The sequence below is a fragment of the Panthera tigris genome, chromosome B4 (genome assembly GCF_018350195.1).
Source record: "Panthera tigris isolate Pti1 chromosome B4, P.tigris_Pti1_mat1.1, whole genome shotgun sequence".
NCBI lineage: Eukaryota > Metazoa > Chordata > Mammalia > Carnivora > Felidae > Panthera > Panthera tigris.
The window spans coordinates 10,243,857-10,262,907 of NC_056666.1; the positions used below are offsets into that span (position 1 = coordinate 10,243,857).

Here is a 19,051-nt window from a genome sequence, read left to right on the forward strand (position 1 = left end):
TCACAGAAATTTCTAAAACCTTTTCATTTCTCTCTGTAGGTTGTTGTTTCGTAACATTTTATACAAGAAAAGCTGCACTTGAGGCCCAGAATGCACTGCACAATATTAAAACTTTACCTGGGGTGAGTCGGTTTACTTTTGTACCAAAATCACTTTATTGCTTGAAAATGGTCCTTTCAACTGAAGGTTCTAGTGGCAAAAATGACTTTGGTCTTTTGAGGAGTGTGTGCTAACCCTTCTGTTCCCCTGCAGTAGCCAAAGCAGCTGGCCGACCCATAAAGGAGCATTGGCATTAATGCTGATGGAAAGAGTTCTCAAATAGTATGTCCCCTGGTTAGAAAATCAGAGTGACCCCACTGCGCAGCAGCGGCTGCCAAAGAGTATTGGGTGGGCTGAGATTTTAAAAGGGGAAAAAAAAAAAAACCCGATACACACGACAGAAGCAGATGGAAAAGGAAAAGCTTTTACTCACCAGGAACCCCTTTTGAAATTTAGTCTTAGATTTTCCTTTGAAAGGGCAAAATGTACCCTGTATGGCCATAATATTAAACCTCCTCATGGTTTCTCAACAGTCAGTGGCGGTTAACAACAAAGTCAATGTTTTAATGCCTAATTTGTGACTTCGTGTTGATAGAGAACGGAAAATACAAAGCTTCACAATTTTTTGCCATTTCCTTCCTGGTAATATTGGACGATTAGTACAATTGACAAGAAACGAACTGATGTTGTGTTTAGCTGCTTCATCAGAATACATTATTTCTGGGGTTTCATGGCAGTGTTATTTATTGCATGCTGGTATAAAGTTCCTGGACTGTTTGGTGTTTTCCCCACTGACCCAAATATCAGTGATGAGTTCATTCAATGTCATGACAATGTGCGTTGGTTATAATGAAGAAGGTGTGGTGAGCAGAACAATGATTTTATTGAACTCTGTTTTGATCAAAAGAGAAGAAAGATAACCCAGTGTCCCCGATGTTTCCAGGGCATAATTCTAGCTGTCGTTTTGTTGTCTCTGTAGACACACACGAACACACAAGCTCACACACACGCATTTGCTTAGCTACCTTAGATCCATTGAAAATTTCATGGGATTTGTCACGGCAAGATACTCAAGAAAAAGTTTTCAAAACATTAGTCACCCGAAAGTACTAAATTATGAACCCTGGTCTTCAGTCACACCACTGTGGCTTCTCCCTTTTCCTTAGAGCAAATCAAATAGTGGAAGATTCAAAACAGCAAGCATGTGATACCAGAATTCTCTGTCCCCGTTTCACGACTTCTTCCTCAAACCCTTTAAGTGGTTTTATTTAGTAAGGCAGCTTTTAGTACATCTCAGTGCTTTGCTCCATGACTTTTAAGTATTATTTAAAAAAAAAAAAAACTCTTTTTAAATGTTTATTTTTGAGAGAGAGGTAAATAGCATGAGGGAGACAGAATCCAAAGCAGGCTCCAGGCTCTGAGCTGTCAAGCCCGTGAACGGCGAGATCATGACCTGAGCTTGAAGTCAGACACTCAACCAACTGAGCCACCCAGGCACCCCTAAGTATTATTTGAAATAATTTTATTATTTAAGTATTTATTTTGCTTATAAATGGAAATATTTTCTCCGGTGGAAATTCTAGGAGGTTACAGTGTTTGGTCACATTTTCAAATGAAGCAACCAAGGCAAATATTGACTGGTTCGGCCAACTGTAGGATATTCTTGTTTAAATTTCTCAGTCTCCTGATCAAACCCAAAGGCTACTTTGTATTCCCACTTTTGAAAAGAAATACTTTACAGTAATCTGTACACAAAATCCGTTCTAGGTATGTTTAAAAAAAATACTTGAGATGATGAATTTATTTAGCATTTAGGGTATATTGATGCCAAATCGCATTCTGTTTTAAACTAATGCAAAGCTTGGGTAATTTGAATTCATGTGCTCCACTGAAACTTGCACGGCTACCTGTATGCCATCCTTATGGGTGAAGACACTCTCAAGAAACCCAGAGTCAATATGATGAGTGAGCCATGTTGAAAAACATACGAGGGACTAAGTCTGCCTCTGTTGGGGACATCTTATCCTGACCCTTTCTTAGCAAACAAGTAGCATCTTCCGTATTAAAAAAAAAAAAAATTTGGTGCATCTATCTGTTTTTCTCTTCTTAAAAATTCTACATGCAAAAGTCGCGAATGGTGATGCTGGAGATATGTTATTAAGGGCAAGAACTCTGGAGTTGGAAAAGATGGTTTGGGGATTGTTTTGGTTTTCTTTAATCCAGTTCAGTTTCATTTGCCCAATGACTTCGGGCGGGTTAAGTGGAAATTTTGAGAAGACAGGTCTGATTTGTAGGCTGATAGCCTTCACAGTGCACACACTGTAGCTACATTTGACGCTTCAAATTAGGTAACTGGGAACAGGGTTTCACATCTTGCATTTATGTATACCTTTATCTGATAAACATCACCCTGAACAGCTATAGGCAAAACCTGAAAGTAGTTTCCTTTCAGCTGTGAGCTTTTGGTGGACAGGAGGCAGGGGGACCAGACATGAAAGATTAATGCTTATTTTAGGGGAAAAAATATTACAGGGTGCCTTGCTGTTTGATTACAAGCCTTGGAATTAGTCAACATTTCCATAATTCTAAACCAATATACACCTGTTTTCCCACTGTGATGTGAAGGCACAACTTAATTTAACAGAAACCCTGCTGTGCTAAATCTCTCATTAAATACCAAGTGAGTTCGGTAATTTAAAGTTGTAGCACTACTATTTTAACTGGTTGCCTTCATATTATGAAATTAATAAGAAATTAATGATGCACTTTGCCATATGCCTTCAATTTCTCTCTGAATAAAAATAAAAGGGATAAAGAAAAATGCATCACCAGCTGACACTTTAAAGCTTTTCTGGTTGTAATCATTTTTCCTGCGGATAAAGTCCATTAAAAAGGCACTTGATGCCTTTTTTTTTTTTCTAAAGTATCCAAAACTTTCAATTGAAAACAAGATCAAATAGCACTGAGGCTTCCGCGCCCCCCCCACCCCTCCTGTTTCATTTTCTTCTGCAGTTGATGTTATGTATCATAGGGAACTTTTATCATGCAACCAAACTTGATTGATACTTAGGGACCATCTTTGGGTCTTGAGAGAAACAAAGAACTCAGTATGGCAGAGGACAAAGTGCTGATGGGACCATCTGTTATTGAGTTGAATGTGTTTGCTCTTAGATTTCTATTGGAAGGCACCCTTCCTTCGTGCCGTGTACAGGTCATAGAGACCTTTTCCATAGAGGACGGGTGATGAGGTAAAGGACCAGGGTCTTACTCAACAGTGCAGAGTCACTGAGGACACATTTTTCACGCCATGTGACTAAGGAAGAAATGCTCGTCATAAACCTAGAAATACAGTATTGGGAATAGGGAGCAAATTCAACAGCTCAGCACAGGGAGGAGCAAAGACTGAGCCTCTGGATGGCATTTCCCTGGCGTGACCAGCTCTCCTCTAGAAACGGAGGCTTGACGCTTAGGCAGCAGATCACATCTCAGGCACGCTGCCTTATTTATTCCTGACATCTCATTAGATTAACAAAACACTAATAATTATTGAGTGCCTACGGTATGCAGTAAGCTGCGGGCACTAAGCTGTGGCATTTCATGCCTGCATGCCTGTCTGCCAGCCCTTGAGATGCCTAGTGAGTAAGACTTCCATCACCTGAAAAGAAAACCTTCCGTGTGTCTGCACAGGCAGAGCTTCTTGGGGAACCTTTGTGTTTCCTGCAGAACTGTTAGCCTGACTTTTTCTACAGCTGAGCCATTGGTGTTCCCGGACAGATTTTGGTTGCCTCTGCCTTGACAAGTTTGGCACGTCGGGCTAACACATAGCTTCTTTTGTTTAGGACGGCACAACCTAACTGGTAGAATTAGTCAATAGAAATGTCATCGTCTGCCATTGTATTGCCCAGAGAGAAAAATCCTTGTAGAGGCAACTTGAGAGATTCATTTTGTGTTCACTGACCTAATTTAGCTTAATTAAAAAATAAAGCAAAGACCTTAATCGAAACACAGAAAAACTACCACGATCTTTTCAATAATCACATGTCCAGGACCAAATATCCCCATGCCAGTGACAGCACTGGGCCTTACGTTGTTCTTTTCTCAAGGTCTTAAAACATATTGTCTCTCGCAGTAAGGCTTTCTGATTGAAAACCTACAGCAGTATCATTAGGGCATTCACTGTATAAATTAATTTAATTAAGGATGTAATAACAGAGAGGAATACAGTTTTGGAAAAGCTCTTAAATTTTAACAGCAAGGAGGAATCAGAATCTAAATGTCTTGTAAAATATTAATTGCAAATTTCTTCCAGACATTTTCTCTGCCTATGCCTTCCTCCTTCCTTTCTTTTTAGAATCACTACCAGTTTTATTAAATGCAGTCTATATTAAGGTGTTACTGCCCTAAGAGAACATTTGTTGAGAGCATTCCATTTCAGCGGTGGCTTACCGAAAGGTGTTTTATAAGAACACTTGGAGTGTGAGCGAGGGCTCCACGTAGATTAGAGGTATAAAAACAAATGAGGCTGATCCAGTAGGAAGGAGCTGTGAATAAAACTGCCTCTTGGGACGGGTGTGTTCACCCACATGAAGTGAATGAGCCCCTTCTTGGCTTCCCTGGAAGGGATCATTTACCTACGCGGGCAGGCACTCTCCTTCCTGCCAGGCGGCCTTCCACACAATTCTCCATAGAATTGTCCCCCTGTGTCCTTTAAGAGCAGAATGCTGGGGTTTAATATTCTTCCAGCAGAACAGCTTGGCTCTCACTGGGACCAAATTCAATTTGCCCATTGTAATGCATTTTTGAGGTACTCATTTTCTTTGAACCACCTCTTCTAATTATTAATATGTATTTAATGCCTTTGTGCTCAGAGCCATGATGATTATTTTATCATTACCATCATTGTCATTATTTCTGTCGTAAAATCCCTCCAACCCCATCTCATCATATCATGGAAATCGCGCCCCCCACCAAACCATCTCATTTGAATCCAAGCCTAACTAGACCAGGCTAGATAAAGTTTTTTCTCAGATGCCATTTATTTAGAACAGGAAGACACCGCCAAAATGTCTACATAAGCAGAGTTAAGTCTTCAAAAGCATGTTATCATGTAGAACAGAGCATTCATACACTCATTCATCAAATATCTACTGAAATTTTTTTAATTTTAAATGTTTTTATTTATTTTTGAGAGAGAGAGAGACAGAGTATGAGTGAGGAGGGGCAGAGAGAGAGGGAGACACAGAATCCGAAGCAGGCTCCAGGCTCCGAGCTATCAGCACAGAGCCTGATGCGGGGCTCAGATTCATGAACCGCAAGATCATGACCTGAGCTGAAGTCGGACACTTAACCGACTGAGCCACCCAGGTGCCCCAGTATTTACTGAATTTTTATTGTTTGCCAGGAACCGTTCTGGGTACCAGGGAATACAGTAGCAACCGTGCTGTTTATAACTGAATCACCCAAAAACAAAGCCAGCCACCATGCCTGTACTTGGTTAAGGTTTCATAACTAGCTCTTGGATATTTCACGCCCAGATGAACTACTTTCATAAAGTGTTTCCCAAGGAGTCCACTTTTGTTCCCAAAAATGGCACCTTTGCCCACACGTCTTCCAAGTACTCCAAAATAGAGGGTGAATGTAGATTTGCTGTGTTGTGCACTCCTGTGTGTGTGTGTGTGTGTGTGTGTGTGTGTGTGTGTGTGTGAGATAGAATTTGTATCCTCTACACAGACCCGTATGTATGTCTCTATATACTTAAGATGGGCATATATTCACACACATCCATATGTGAGTATTAATTCAGCCAAATAAAACCAGGAAGATATAGCTTAAAATCCCCCCCCCCTTTTTTTTTTGGCCTGCCAACATATTCTTAACTACTTTGCAGTCACCTTTCTTATATTGGGCTTCGTGAACTGTGTAATTCTCATGTTTGTTTGTCTGTTTGTTGGTTTTTGCTTTGAATCGGGATCATGGCTAATTCATAGTGCATGTGCGAGGGTACTTGAGAACCACCATTTAATGGTGATAATCCCTGCCTTCCACCTTCTTAACAGAAGAGTAGGCGCCGAATGAGATAATGTATGTAAAGCTTTCTGAGCCCCTGAAGAAATGTGCTTAGAAGACATTGTTTCTACTTGACAGATTCTGTAGGTGTGAACTCTTCTGGGGTCGCAACCCAACATATAAAATGTGTGTGCTGTGGAGTGTGTAAATCGGGACATTTGGTGTGCATTCTTCAGATTTGCATTTGCGGGACTGGGCCTGGGCTGAAACGTTTGGCCTTCCAGGACTTTCCCAAAGCAACTATTCCCCTGCTGTCGGTGCTATTTTAGCAGAACACTACGTCCTGCCGAAACGAAAGCTAAACAAAAAGTGAGGACCTTTTTCTTTTTTTTTTAAGTAGGCTTCATGCCCAGAGCAAAGCCCAACACGGAGCTTGAACTCACGACCCTGAGATCAAGACCTGAGCTGAGATCAGGAGTCAGATGCTTAACCGCCTGAGTCACCCAGATGCCCCAGAACTTTTTTTTTTTTAAGATGACCTTGTAAGGGACTATGATGGAGAGCGCCATGTTGTGCCTAGAGGGCAGCTCCCCAGGGCTGTAGCCACCAACTGGAGCTAAGCCAGTGTGGAGGAGAAGCGCTCAAGCTGCAGAATCAGGCCCACATGGGATTCAGGCAGGCATGGCAGGGGTGCTGGGCTGCTCATTGCTTTGGGCCTGAGACAGAAAGTTGGAGGATGAGGGGCGCCTGGCTGGCTCAGTCGGTGAAGCATCCGACTCTTAATTTCGGTCATGATCTCATGGTTCATGAGTTCAAACCCTACGTCGGGCTGTGTGCTGGCAGTGTGGAGCCTGTTTGGGATTCCGTCTCCCTCTCTGTGTTCCTCCCCTGCTCACTCTCTGCCTGTCTCTCTCAAAATGAAAAAGAAAGAAAGAAAGCCAGAGGATGAAAGAAACTCCAGGCCCAGTGGTTCCCAGTCTGGAGGCCAATCGCAAGGGGTCTGGGAAAGCATATTTTAATATTTCACAAAAGGCCACTGGAAGTAATGTTTCACCCACCGTAACATTTTACATGCCACCTGAGCAAGGCTTCTTTTGCTTTAGGCTGGCAGCCAGTCAGGTCAGTAGCTTTGATTGGCAGTTATTGACCTATGGCTTTGATTTTAACTGTAATAAAAAGCTAGTTAGTTTTATTTATTTTGAGAGAGAGAGAGAGAGAGAACACGTGCGCAAGTTGGGGAGGAGCAGAGAGAAGGAGAGACAGAATCCCTAGTAGGCTCTGTGCCATTGTCATCAGCACAGAGCCCAAGGTGGGGCTTGAACCCACAAACCCTGAGATCACGACATGAGCCAAGATCGAGAGTCAGATGCTCAACTGACTGAGCCACCCAGGCACCCCCAAAACTAGTGACTTTTAAAATAGGGCCTGCTCGATACAAGGAAATCTGTGGGAGAAAATTAATGAGGGGTCCTTAGTGGTGAAATGTTGAAAGTGACTGAGCTGAGCAGCCCAGGTAGCATGGGGTTAAAACAGGGAGCAGTTACACCAGTTTTTGATAATGAGGTTTCCTTGGAATGCCGTGCAGAGGCTCAACTGCATTACCTCGTTATCAGGACTGTTGTGAGGGCTCAGGAAAGCATACGTGCAACCTACGTAGCCCAGGGGCCCAGCCAGGGGTGCACAATTGCCCCATGTCATTGAGCAGCACTGTGGTCTCATTGGTAACGTATGAGGCCACAGTAGGATAGCACAGTGGCAGAAAGAAACAGGAGTCGGATTTCAGAGGTATTCATTTCTCTCTGATATCCCAGGACTACATTGGGAATATTAAGTTCACTTATTAGATCTCAGTTCTATTAGAGGTTGATAAGCTTTCAAAAGAAGATTGTAGGGAAAATCCATGAATTGGATTAAAGTTCTTGATGGAATTGCATAGGAAAGGACTTGTGACAATCAAATGAAAGGGGAAAACTTTTTTCAAAGATTTTATTTTTAAGTAATCTCTACACCCAACATTGGGCTCGAGCTTACAACACCAGGAGAAATGTTTTTGTTTTTTTTTTAAGTTGGAAAGTAGTCCAGATTTTGCCCGCAGAGTATGCAGTCCCCATGAGAATTCATCACCTGAAAATATTACTGTTGTGCCAGACAGACCATGAATCTGTCACATGTGGGGTGGGCACAGCTAGGGGACTGTGTCCAGTAGAGGTGGGCTGTCCAGTTCTTCAGTCTCAGGCTCCAGGCCATGAAAAAGTATGTGACGAGGGTGGGTATGGAGAGAGCTCTCCCAGGAGCCCCAAGGTCCTTACCCACCCACCAAGACGCGGAGAATGGCTGAGCTGGGGGAAGGGACACGAGGATCAGAGGGAGTCTTGGAAACCCCACCTGGGCCACATCTAGGTTGGTGAGCGCAAGGGAAGCAGGCTGGCCACGGCCACTGGGAGGCAAGGAGGGAAAGAAGTTTCATGTATCCTTCGCTCATTTGAGCCATAGACTGTGACCGAACACAGGTGCTCAGGAAGTCTCATTAGTATTGTGACATAAGCTATTAAAGTTGTTTTGGTAATAAAGCAGTACCTCAGGACCATATCGTTACGGCTCTCCCTACCCAAAGTCTCCAAGATGAAAAGATAAACAATAAACAGTGCCTGTGGGAGATTGCAGAAAAGGGACACCACGACAGATGTTCTCTTTCACGTTTTTTGTTGTTCCTGACTGTCATTTCTTCCCACCAGTAGTCAAAACGCATATTTGTCCTGTCACCCCCTTCCCCACCTGTCATTAAGAACTCTTGAAAGCCCTTCCTGTTTTCATCCGCAAAAACGAAATGGTTGCACTCAGTGGTTCTCAGAGTCCTTTGCAGTCTCGTAGGGCCAGTCTTCCTCCCGTGCGTTGTCTACGGTAATGTCCTGTTTAAGGAGAAACATCTCTCTGTACATCTATCTCTCTGCCTGTTTATCCAAGTAGGTAGCCAGGCAGACAGCTAGGACTTGACTCGCTTCAGGTATCTGTTAGTAGAGTTACACTTGACCCTTGAACAACACAGATTTGAACTGCGTGGGTCCACTTACAGGTGGATTTATCTTTTAGAAAAGCAAAACTGTAACATGTAGTTTCTCTTCCTTGTGATTTTCTCACTGGCCCTTTTTTCCCTCCAGCTTACTGGATTGTAAGAATATAACATATAATGCAGAGAACATACAAAATATATGTTAATGGACTGTCTGTTGATGCTATGGGTGAGGCTTCTGGTCAACAGTAGGCTATTAGTAGTTAAGTTTTGGGGGAGTCCAAAGTTATATACAGATTTTTGACCACACGGGGTTAGCACGCCAACCCTCGCATTGTCCAAGAGCCATCTGTACCTTACATAGACTCATCTGGCCCGTTTGGGGCTTGGCTTCCCACTTTGAGGTTCTCTGGACATCTGCTTCCCACTCCCCTCTGGCTGAGAACCAACAGGGAGCTGAGCACTCGTAATTTTTTTTCCCAAGGAACAAAGAAGGAGGGAGAGGCGATGAAGGCTTAACAAGTCCATCTAATTCCTTGCTTACAGCCTTGGTTTGATAAGTAAGGGTGTCTAACCTAATGAGGTTTCGGGATTTTTGGTGGATTTCTTGCATCTGTTTGATTCCTGTCCCCAGTTCACATGGATGAGTGAATCGCCTGTGTTTGTAGATGGCTTTATGGTATTCTTTGTCGTCCCTTCTAGAAATATGTCAGGTGCTGTATTGACAGTGTTCACCTTGTTATACGGAGGACACTGGGGCACCGGGAGATTAAATTAACTCCTCTGACCTCCCCTAGCCAACAGTGACAGCACTAGAATTAGAAGCCACCGTTGCTAAAACTCCCCAGTAGCATGGCCGCCTGCCCCTGGATCAGGCATGATGTTCACCACGTCTTAGGGGGTAGGGAGTGGGACCTGGGTCGCCAGCACAGCACTACAATGCAAATCACTGCAAAAGTGACTGTCTATTGATGGCCCACGTATCAGGCACCACGTGAGGGCTCTGTGACTATATTTCTTTGGATTGTCACAGCACCTCCACAAGGTCTGTGTCATATGGCCCTGTTGGCTGGTGAGGAAACTAAAACTCAAGAGTGACCTGTCTGGGGTCAGACAGCTGGTGACTGTGAGTCTGACCTCGGACGCCAAGGGCCCCACCGTTGGAGACCCCCAGGAGCAGGTGTTCTCTCTCGGCACTCCCACCGCCGCATGGTTAAGCTCGGGATGCCCACGTTTGCTCCCTTTGGAGCTGTCCTGAAATCAGTCTAAATCCTCAGCTCTTTTACTCCTACAACTAGCGGCGTCTCACGATGCGCTCACCCGGGAGGCAGGGCGCCCGGGTCCTGGTGCTTCGCTAAGCAGGCCTCCCCAGAAGGCAGCTGGCGCCCAGAGCCGGTCCTGATGCCACATGGGGCCCGGGCACTGTGCTGTGCAGCTTTGCCAGAGATGCGGAGCCCTGCCCTCTTGCCCAGCCGGAGACCACTGACGTCGCTGGGCGGGTGTGGCCAGGCATTTGCTCCTGTCTTGGGCTGGAGGCTCCTGGCCCCAGGCTCTCCAGGAAGGAGCTACAGATCAAAGGCAGTCACTCCTGTAAGAGGAACTGCTTTGCAAAAGTGATTATAAATGCAACACCTTTCTTCAGAGGAGTGCAGCTTTACCAACACCATCTCATTAACATTCATGTTATTAGGGCGCCTTGCTTTATCTGCATCCCCAGGCTTTCGGTCCCAGTCCCCAATCTGCATCCTAATGCCCCGCTCTGTCCAGCTGGCCTCCCCGCCCCCCATCTCTTGGCTCTGTGTCCTTCCGTAGGGGAAGGGCAGAGCGGGGCCCGGCTCATCCTGGAAGATCAGGCACGAACCCTGTTACTCAGCACACCAAGCAGGAAGCGGCAGGACAGCCAGCAGGCTGTGGCTGGGCACGAGGACTGGGAGATAAATAGGAGTTCTCCGCCCTCCATCATCGCGCCTTGCTGCCCCAGGAGCCCTGACGCCTTTCCAGAACAGCTGAGCCCTACCCCCTTATCTCTCCTTCTGGAAACGGGGGGGCCAGACCCCGCACCACAGACGAGGGCACCAGGAAACCAGTGAGCGCCGCACATGGGGTCTACACGGCCCCCTCAGCAGCCCCACGGCCGCGCTCTCAGCCACGTGCTCTCTGCCTTGGCAAAGTCAGGGGCAAGGACGCTGGGTCAGCGCAGCGTTTTTCCTCGTGTCCTGGGAGCTCGAGTGCCCTTCTCTCTCCGTCCCCAGCCACCCACCTGCTCTGTCCTCTCCCTTGGTCAGGAGGTGAGTTGGGACCAAAGGCTCAGTGTTGACTAAGACATTTAGGGTAAACCATGTGGTTGATTCTGTCCGGTCGTCGTGCTGTCATTGCTGTGTTGATGTGAATGTAGATATGTGGACATGTCGTGGAGACTTGGTGGTACATCCCCCCCCCCCCCATCCCCCACTGGCCTGGTCTTGGGAGCAAGAGCCGGGATGCCGTGTGACAGCACGTGGGGTTAGACCGAGAGTTCTGTGATCTCTGGGCCACCAAGTCCTCCCTCAGGGGCCAGAAGGCCCAAGTCAAAGTGAAGAACGGGTTCCCTGGAAACTCACCTCCACCCTGAAGACTGAAGTCGGGTGACCGCAGGCCACTAGGGTATATTTCAGTCTGTCAAATTCCACGCTTTGTGAGCTTGCCCACACATACACGGTTTTTAATTTCTCTAGAAAAGCATGCATTTAAATGCAAACCGGGAAACTGTGCCAGTTGCCTTGTGCTGAGTGGTACGTGAGGTCCAGTGTAAGCAGACGGGCTGTCGGCAAGTCATGTAGACCAGGAAATAGAAAGCTAATTGCTGTCATTGCCCATATTACTGCAGGCGGGTGTAAATTCAGAACAGTAGTTCTAGAACTCCAGAAGTATCTTTCCGGCAGGTTTTGGTTTTGTAAATGTTCTCTCTACGTGACTGGTATTTTTCAGTGACTTTTGGAATTTAGATAACTTTAACGGAACAGCAATAGATGTTTGATTAATAAAACTAATCGTAATAGTTAACGTGTACCGAGCACTTACTGCGTCTTGGGCACCATGCCAAGGGTTTTTATATACGCCTGAGCTCGTGAAAATAATAAAAGGCTAGATAAATAATAAAACAGAGAGTCATAATTTGTTTTCCCACTCTGGTTGCCTTTTCAGTGAGAAGTCTGTCATTCCAAATTTAAGGGCATACTTTTGGCTATTAGAGGAAAAATTCTCTGACAAATCACTGAGTGTCGCTTACGGCTAATAATTGGCCTCTTCCATCCAGATACAAGGAGATGTGATAGACAACTGCCCTCAAATTCAGCTTAACTTCACCTGTAATCCTACTCCGTTATGAGTGTCTGATGGTTTACTAATATTTATAAGCCATCATTTAAATAGGAAGAGGCGCTTCAGCCTAGATTTGGATGAGTTGTATCTTAACATTTCTTCGGCAGCTCACGGAAGGCATTAACTATAATCACAACTCCTACAAAAAGTCATTACGTGCCTCTGAGGCATTTATTAGAGAATCCTAATCGCTGTGTTGCCCAGCCTGTCCCTGAGTCAGCATTGCCCAAATGTAAAACCCCTGGAGGTCATTAACCAAAACTAAATATCATCAGTAAGGAAGATCAGAGTCCCAGACCTAGGAAATCCTGGGGCTAATCTCAGTAGATTTCTGTCTAGTTGAATGTGGTTCTCTGGGTCAGCAGAGGAAGAGAGGGCATGCCGAGGAAAATCGACCCTATTTCATCAGAGGTCATGGACTGTGGAAGCTAAAAGTTTTTTTTGGAGACGGTCCTGCTGCCCTTCAGATGACAGATGAAGAAGCAGAAGCCCAGAACAGTTCGGTGGCGAGGTCGGGATGGAACAGCAACATTTATCTGCCGACTCCCAGCCTCTTGGTCTTGTCAGCGTCTCAGGCCCCCGCGATTTCTGTACGAGACTATTCCAAACACGTCACTTAAAGAAGCAGCGGTTCAGGGCCCCTACGACCCATCTGTCGGTGACATTACACTGTATGATGTGAGGCCACTGAGCGTGGTGATTCCTTTTCTCATTTCTACCCTCTGAGAAAAGACTCTCATAGTCATAATATTCTTCCTGGCCATTTACCTGAAATGACACATGAACTAGACAAATTTTTACAGAAGGGATGAAGAAAAAACCAAAGTGGTCCTAAGTTTGAGTCCATTTGCATCTAGAGCTAGTTCTGTGATTAGTAGCCCCGACTGGGGAGCTTTTGAAATGACACATGTCCAGGCCATGCCTCGGGCAGATTAAAGAAGAATCTCTCAGGGTATTTTTAAAGCTTTCCAGGTGATCCCAGTGTTCAGGTTCGAGAACCACTATTGGAGAATGACCGCCATCAGCCCCAAGAGTAAGGTGGTGGCGATTAACCTGTTTCCTCCTGCTCATCTGGCTGTGCGGGGAGCCCTCGCAGCTGCTGCTGACCCTCCCGCAAGTACAGGTAGCCTTGCTGTTCAGAGCCTGGTCCGTGGCTAGCAGCCCCGGAACCGTCAGGACTGTGTTCGTCGTGCTGACTCTCGGGCCTCTCCCTGTACCTGGATTTGCACCAGATCCCGGGGACTGTGTGATGCCTGTGTGCTGGTGGGAACAGTCCTCACCAGTACCGCCATCCTGGGAATCGATCACAGTTCTCTTTAAAGACCACACTGACTGTGTGTGCACACCTGCCTCCCGCAGCGGAATCGATAGGTTTGCTCGGTGCTCGAGAGGGCGGAGCTCCTCTGTCACTGCAGATGCTGCCACCCTCCCAGATTTCCTTGCAGACATTGTAAAAGGGATCTGGGTGACCTGAGCATCTGGGACAGGTCGGGAAGGAGGTAAATCCGCGAACGGCATATGAGGAGGTCTTTTGTTCGCCAGTATCTTGGTGTGGGCAACTGTGTGTTTTCCGTCCCATCAGCTCTCAAAGACCTGCCAGAAAATCTCACATGAGTGAGACTTACGTAGAATTAATATGTCCCGGGCTGTAAGAGGATGAATGGAGTTAGTGCTATTTTTAGCACAGTTTTTTTCTGGCCAGAATAAGCTAATTCTAGAGAGGAGCAATTTTCTGCCACACAGAGTTCATCTGTAATACTCGGCAGCCGGGTCCCACCTTGCAGAAACGGTGGGCGTGTGGAGTCCCTGCTGGTTCATCCTCCATGGACCTGCGCTTCCTTCCTAGGGAAGCAAAGCACTTCTTATCCTGTCCCTCTCCATAGCCACCGCTTGAGAGACTCCGGCTGACAAAGAAGATTTCACTGCCACAGGCATGCGAGGGTAGAATGCCCTGCCTCCTGAGAAGAGGTACTTTATAAACACATATAATACGTGTGCTAATTTGGGAGGGCTAAGAAGAATGTCACCTGTCCTGAATAGTTGTGAGATTCCTCTGGAGTGGGTTCTGGCATTCCATCCCTACTTCTCGTGGATCGGGAGACGTGTTTCACGTGTTGGGTGGTTCACGATCACTTGAAATACAACAGGCACCCCAGGCAGCAGTCTCTAAGCACAGAGTCATTTGTTGCCACAAAAACACTAAAACCTACATGGCCACCGTTTGCCTGAGTCACACCGTTGTCTGTCAGACCAGCATCAAAGCGTGAGCTGCGGCTGGTTAACTGAGTAGGAAGCAGAAGGTGAACAGAGGAGCCAGCTGGGAAAGGAGGCCAAAGGGGCAGGACAAGAGATCAGTGCCCCGTCCCAGGAGGAGGACACATTTGGGGTGTAATACCTGCTGATGGTGGGTTAGATCTGCATGGAATAGGGGACCAGGAAAGGCACATAGAAGGCAAGAGTAAAATTACCAGGCCTTCCCTGGAACTTACAGGCAGACACCCGTGTTTATTTCACTCAGCAGAACCGACTGGCTGACTCGTGAGGACGAGCCCGCGGCAGAGTGCATGCGGCCCCCAGGACTAAAACATCCTCAGCCTTGCTCTTTGCTGACGTCACCTCAAAGTCAGGCCACACCTCTCTCGCAGGCTTCTGTCAGCTCACGGTATAATCCCCAGCCCCCATCTCTTGATGGGGGAGATCCTGAAATACACGTGAGGGCAGGGCTGTATGTCAGGTGCTGTCCTTGGACTTCAAGTCGCCCTCCCCACTTCTGTATTTCACTGATTAGAGCTGAATTAATAGATTGGGGCTGCAAAGGAGCTTCTCCTTCCTAATTATGCATTTTTGGAGAGGCACAAACCGTGCTTTTCCCCTCACTGCGCCTCTGAGTCCCATGTGCCAAGCCCCTCACCCTTGGTCTTGGGAAGAATCACGAGTCAGTGATTGCAGGCTGCCGTGACCGTGGTCAGCACATCAGCTCGTTAGTGGAAATGAGCTCTAGGCTCTCAACCCAGTTGACTAACCATGAAATCTCCTTACCGCTTGAAAAGGAGGGAGTGAGCCACGGCGAGGATGTTTCGGTCTGCGCGGCCATTTTGGTAACGCCTCCTGAAGGCGCGTTGGTGATGTTGGCTAAGAAGAAGGGTGTTGTGCTGGTTTTTAAGGGCACACCCGTGTTCTTTTTCCATGTAATTCGCCTCACGGAAGGTAGCCACTCTGGTTCGTGGGTGGGAAAAGGAAAATGGAAGAGCACTTTACTTGCAAGGCAGGGGCCTCTTGGGAGGCAGGTCTCTCAAAGGCATCTGTATACAGTGCCTGGTTCCCAAAATAGCCTCGTATGGACCATGACCTTCAGTCTCTCTGGCAGCATTTGGTTGGACAGATGTCGTAGTTGGGATTCCTTGGGTGTGTTCGTAGGCATTTTATCTTGACTCTCTTCTCTAAACATGATATGCCCTTCAGTTTTATGGCAGTGCGGGCAATAAATATTTCCCATGGTAACTTTCAAAGGCCTTAATGGGAAAACAAAAATTTAGCTTAGACTTTAACAAAATTCCAAATAATGAAAAAGAATAAATACACCAGCTGGCTAGGCAGGGTGTTGATTTATGAAAGGGAAGGTTGGGTCTGGCCTAAAGCTTGAAAGGCTGAAGACACTGGATTAAAGCAGAGCCAAGTGCAAAAGAGAACCTTTAAAGACATCTCAGGCCATAAGCCTTCCAGGCGCCTTCCTTACACAGCACAGTGACAGACAGTCGACTTTTCTCCCAGTAAAAAGGAATGTGCTGTTTCTCATAAGGATGGCGGGCAGAGAACTAGGCCTTAACCACGAATGTGCCCCCCACCCCCGGGTTCCGTTTTTACCCCTTCGTTCTCACTGCACGATTTCTGTCAGTCATCCTCCTGTCTTCCTCTGCCTCCTGGGACCTGCTGCCTCCCAAACCTTGATCTTGAAAGTCAGACTTCTCTGCCAGGCCCCAAACCTAGATGTCCGATAGCTGTTACTGCAAAGTTGCATGCAGTTGGTCCCCAGGCAGTTGCAATACTAAAGTCCTCTTCTGACCAGTACCCAGGCCCTCTTCAAGTGTGGTTACCTGTCCACGTGGACGGGTGCACCACCCGAGACCAAAAGCCAGGAGTCATCCTCAGCCTTCCCTTCTCCCCTACTGCCTCATCTCAGTACCCCATTTGTGATCAGCGAGGAAATCCTGCGTTCTCCCTTAGCATCTCTGGAATTCTGCCCTCTTTATCATTTGGGACTATGGTTGTCCCCACAGCTAGGAAAAGCACGGAAGGGGTTAGGAGATTTTTGAAGTTATCCCTGTCATAACTGCGATCTCACTCATCTCCCAGGTGCTCCCTTGAGTCGGAGAGGATGGAGGGGAATTAGGACCCTGGACTTGCACATCACCCCCAGCGCACTGCGGGAGTGTGTGAATATGCTTGTGTTGTGTCTTGTGGCAGAAAAAAATGGACACCTGCTGGGTCCTAAGGGTGAGATTCGACCTCCACGCTGTGTCCCTGACTTTCTCTCCAGCGTCTATGACACTCTTGCTCACACACTATAGTCCAGCCGTAGGATCACACACAGGTGTTGTTTCACTTCTGTGAAGGTAGAATCAAATATTCCTTCATGTGAATCCACCGTAGTGGGGTGGTGATTTCATCCTGTCGTGCTGAATTTTACTCCCCCCGGTTATTTACCTCTTAGTCTCTCCTGGATTAAGCTCCAAATGCCTCAAAGAGAGAGAAGGTTCTCAGAGCCCAGCCTCTTACCATAGATGCTGCCCAACAAATGTGTGTTGAATAAATGAGCTCTCAGGAAAAGCTTTTATTCATCGACACTCTCTGACTATAAAATATCTCAAGAGTTGTTGACAAACCGAGGGCGGGGGGTGCAAGAGGGAGATGGGAGAGGGTCCTCAGTACTTTGATTTTCCATTGCAGTCCTTTTAGTCAGGTTAGACGCCTCCTCCACAAACTACAAGCACAAGGTGAGACACAAGCATGGATGATCACAAAGCATTTTTCTACTCTAGTAACACCTGTGTCAATTAAGAAACTAAGACCTTACCAAGGCTTAAAGAGGTCAAGTGGCTTGACCGTAAGTACTGGGAGTTGGCAAAGCCAAGTCTCAAACCCAGACCTTGTGATTGTAAGTCTGATATTCTTCCCACTACAGAACAAGTAAAGCTGGCCAAATTTCCCAAGACCTCTTTCGTAGAAGAAACCATCAAAATAGATGAGCCACTGCAGATCAACCATTGTCAATAAAGAGTTGTTACCTTATTGCCTTAATTTAAGATGTCTCCCATATTCATTTTTTTAATTTATTTTTTGAGAGAGAGACAGCATGAGTAGGGGAGGGGCAAAGAGCAAGGGGGGGAGAGAGAGAGAGAGAGAATGAATGAATGAATATGAATATGAATATCCCAGGCAGGCTCCACACTGTCAGCAGAGTCCAAGGGGCTCGAACTCACAAACCGTGAGATCCTGATTTGAGCCAACATCAAGAGTCGGACGCTTAACCGACTGAGCCACCCAGGCACCCTAAACGTCTCCCGTATTCTTAGTGTATCCCCTATCTGAGTTTATCTCTGCCATTTGAATTTTGGTGACAGTGCTGTGTATATGAAGGCCTAAACCTGAATCCAATCTCTAGAAGACTGAGCTTCAGGGTAAGGGTATTTATAGAACAATTGAACTGTCATAATTTCCCTGAGCTCTGCCAACAAGTAATTTCCAAAGTTGGTAAACGATCTCACACATGAGAGTAGAAGGTAGAAATCAAAATGAGACAGTAAAATTAAACTTGAACTCATAAAGAAATAGCGGCACTGGAGGGGAGTTCTTCATTTGGCAAAATATCAACCAAAGTTTAGTACTGTTGTGGAAAAGGAGATGAATAATAGAGTTGCTAAAAACAATATCAGATGTCTTGCTCAGATGTTTAATGGATTTGCATTTTAAACATGGCTAATATGAAATAGCCCTTAAGGCATATTTTTTTCAAACTTGCCAACTATTTTTAGTATAGGGAATAATTTTTTAGAAACCAGCTTCATTTGTTTAAAAAAAAAGGTACTTAATCATTTTTGCCTAAATATGATTAAGAGAGGAAAATTACACTAGTTATCTGCTCTCATTCGCTTAGTATAAATCCCAAAGGCCATGGAGGTAGCTAAATAAATAAATGGAGAAAGATCACTGTGCGAGGTATGGTATTTATTTGTCTGTTGTAAATGAAGTTGTCATTGCTAAGCCAATCAAACCATGCATTTTTTATGAGGTTGCAACTTGCAGAGATGGAAATGTTAGACACTAATTAATAAACGTGGCTGGCACAGCAACTCAAACAAGTCAGGACTCTGGCGCTAAGCTAGGGAAGGATCAGTAGAATACGAAATTCAGCGGGGCTTTTCCGTGGATTTGATGAGACGTCGGTACCCTGTCAGAAGGTTCAAGGGAAGATACGGTTGGCTTAAGTTTTCCAAGTTAGTTTTGAACCAGAGGTTTTAAAGATTTGCTTGATAGAGGGGTATCCTTGTGGGGGCTTTAGTCTGCCTTGAAGTTGAAAGGAAACCCGAGATTACTGGATAAAGCATCACTAATCTCAGCAGCGTTGAAGCCGCAGAG

At 45.9% G+C, this 19,051-nt stretch overlaps 1 protein-coding gene across 13 annotated transcripts in view; it reads left to right on the forward strand.

Moving 5' to 3' along the window:
* CELF2 (CUGBP Elav-like family member 2) overlaps nt 1-19,051 on the forward strand; it is a 311,282-nt gene that overhangs the window by 194,605 nt on the left and 97,626 nt on the right. For 12 of the 13 annotated variants that reach the window (XM_042991007.1, XM_042991006.1, XM_042991008.1 and 9 more), the window contains one exon: nt 40-122. The exons of the other annotated variant lie outside the window; for it this stretch is intronic. In XM_042991007.1, the coding sequence (XP_042846941.1) occupies nt 40-122 (83 nt within the window). The remainder of the gene's footprint in view (nt 1-39; nt 123-19,051) is intronic. 13 annotated transcript variants of the gene reach the window in all.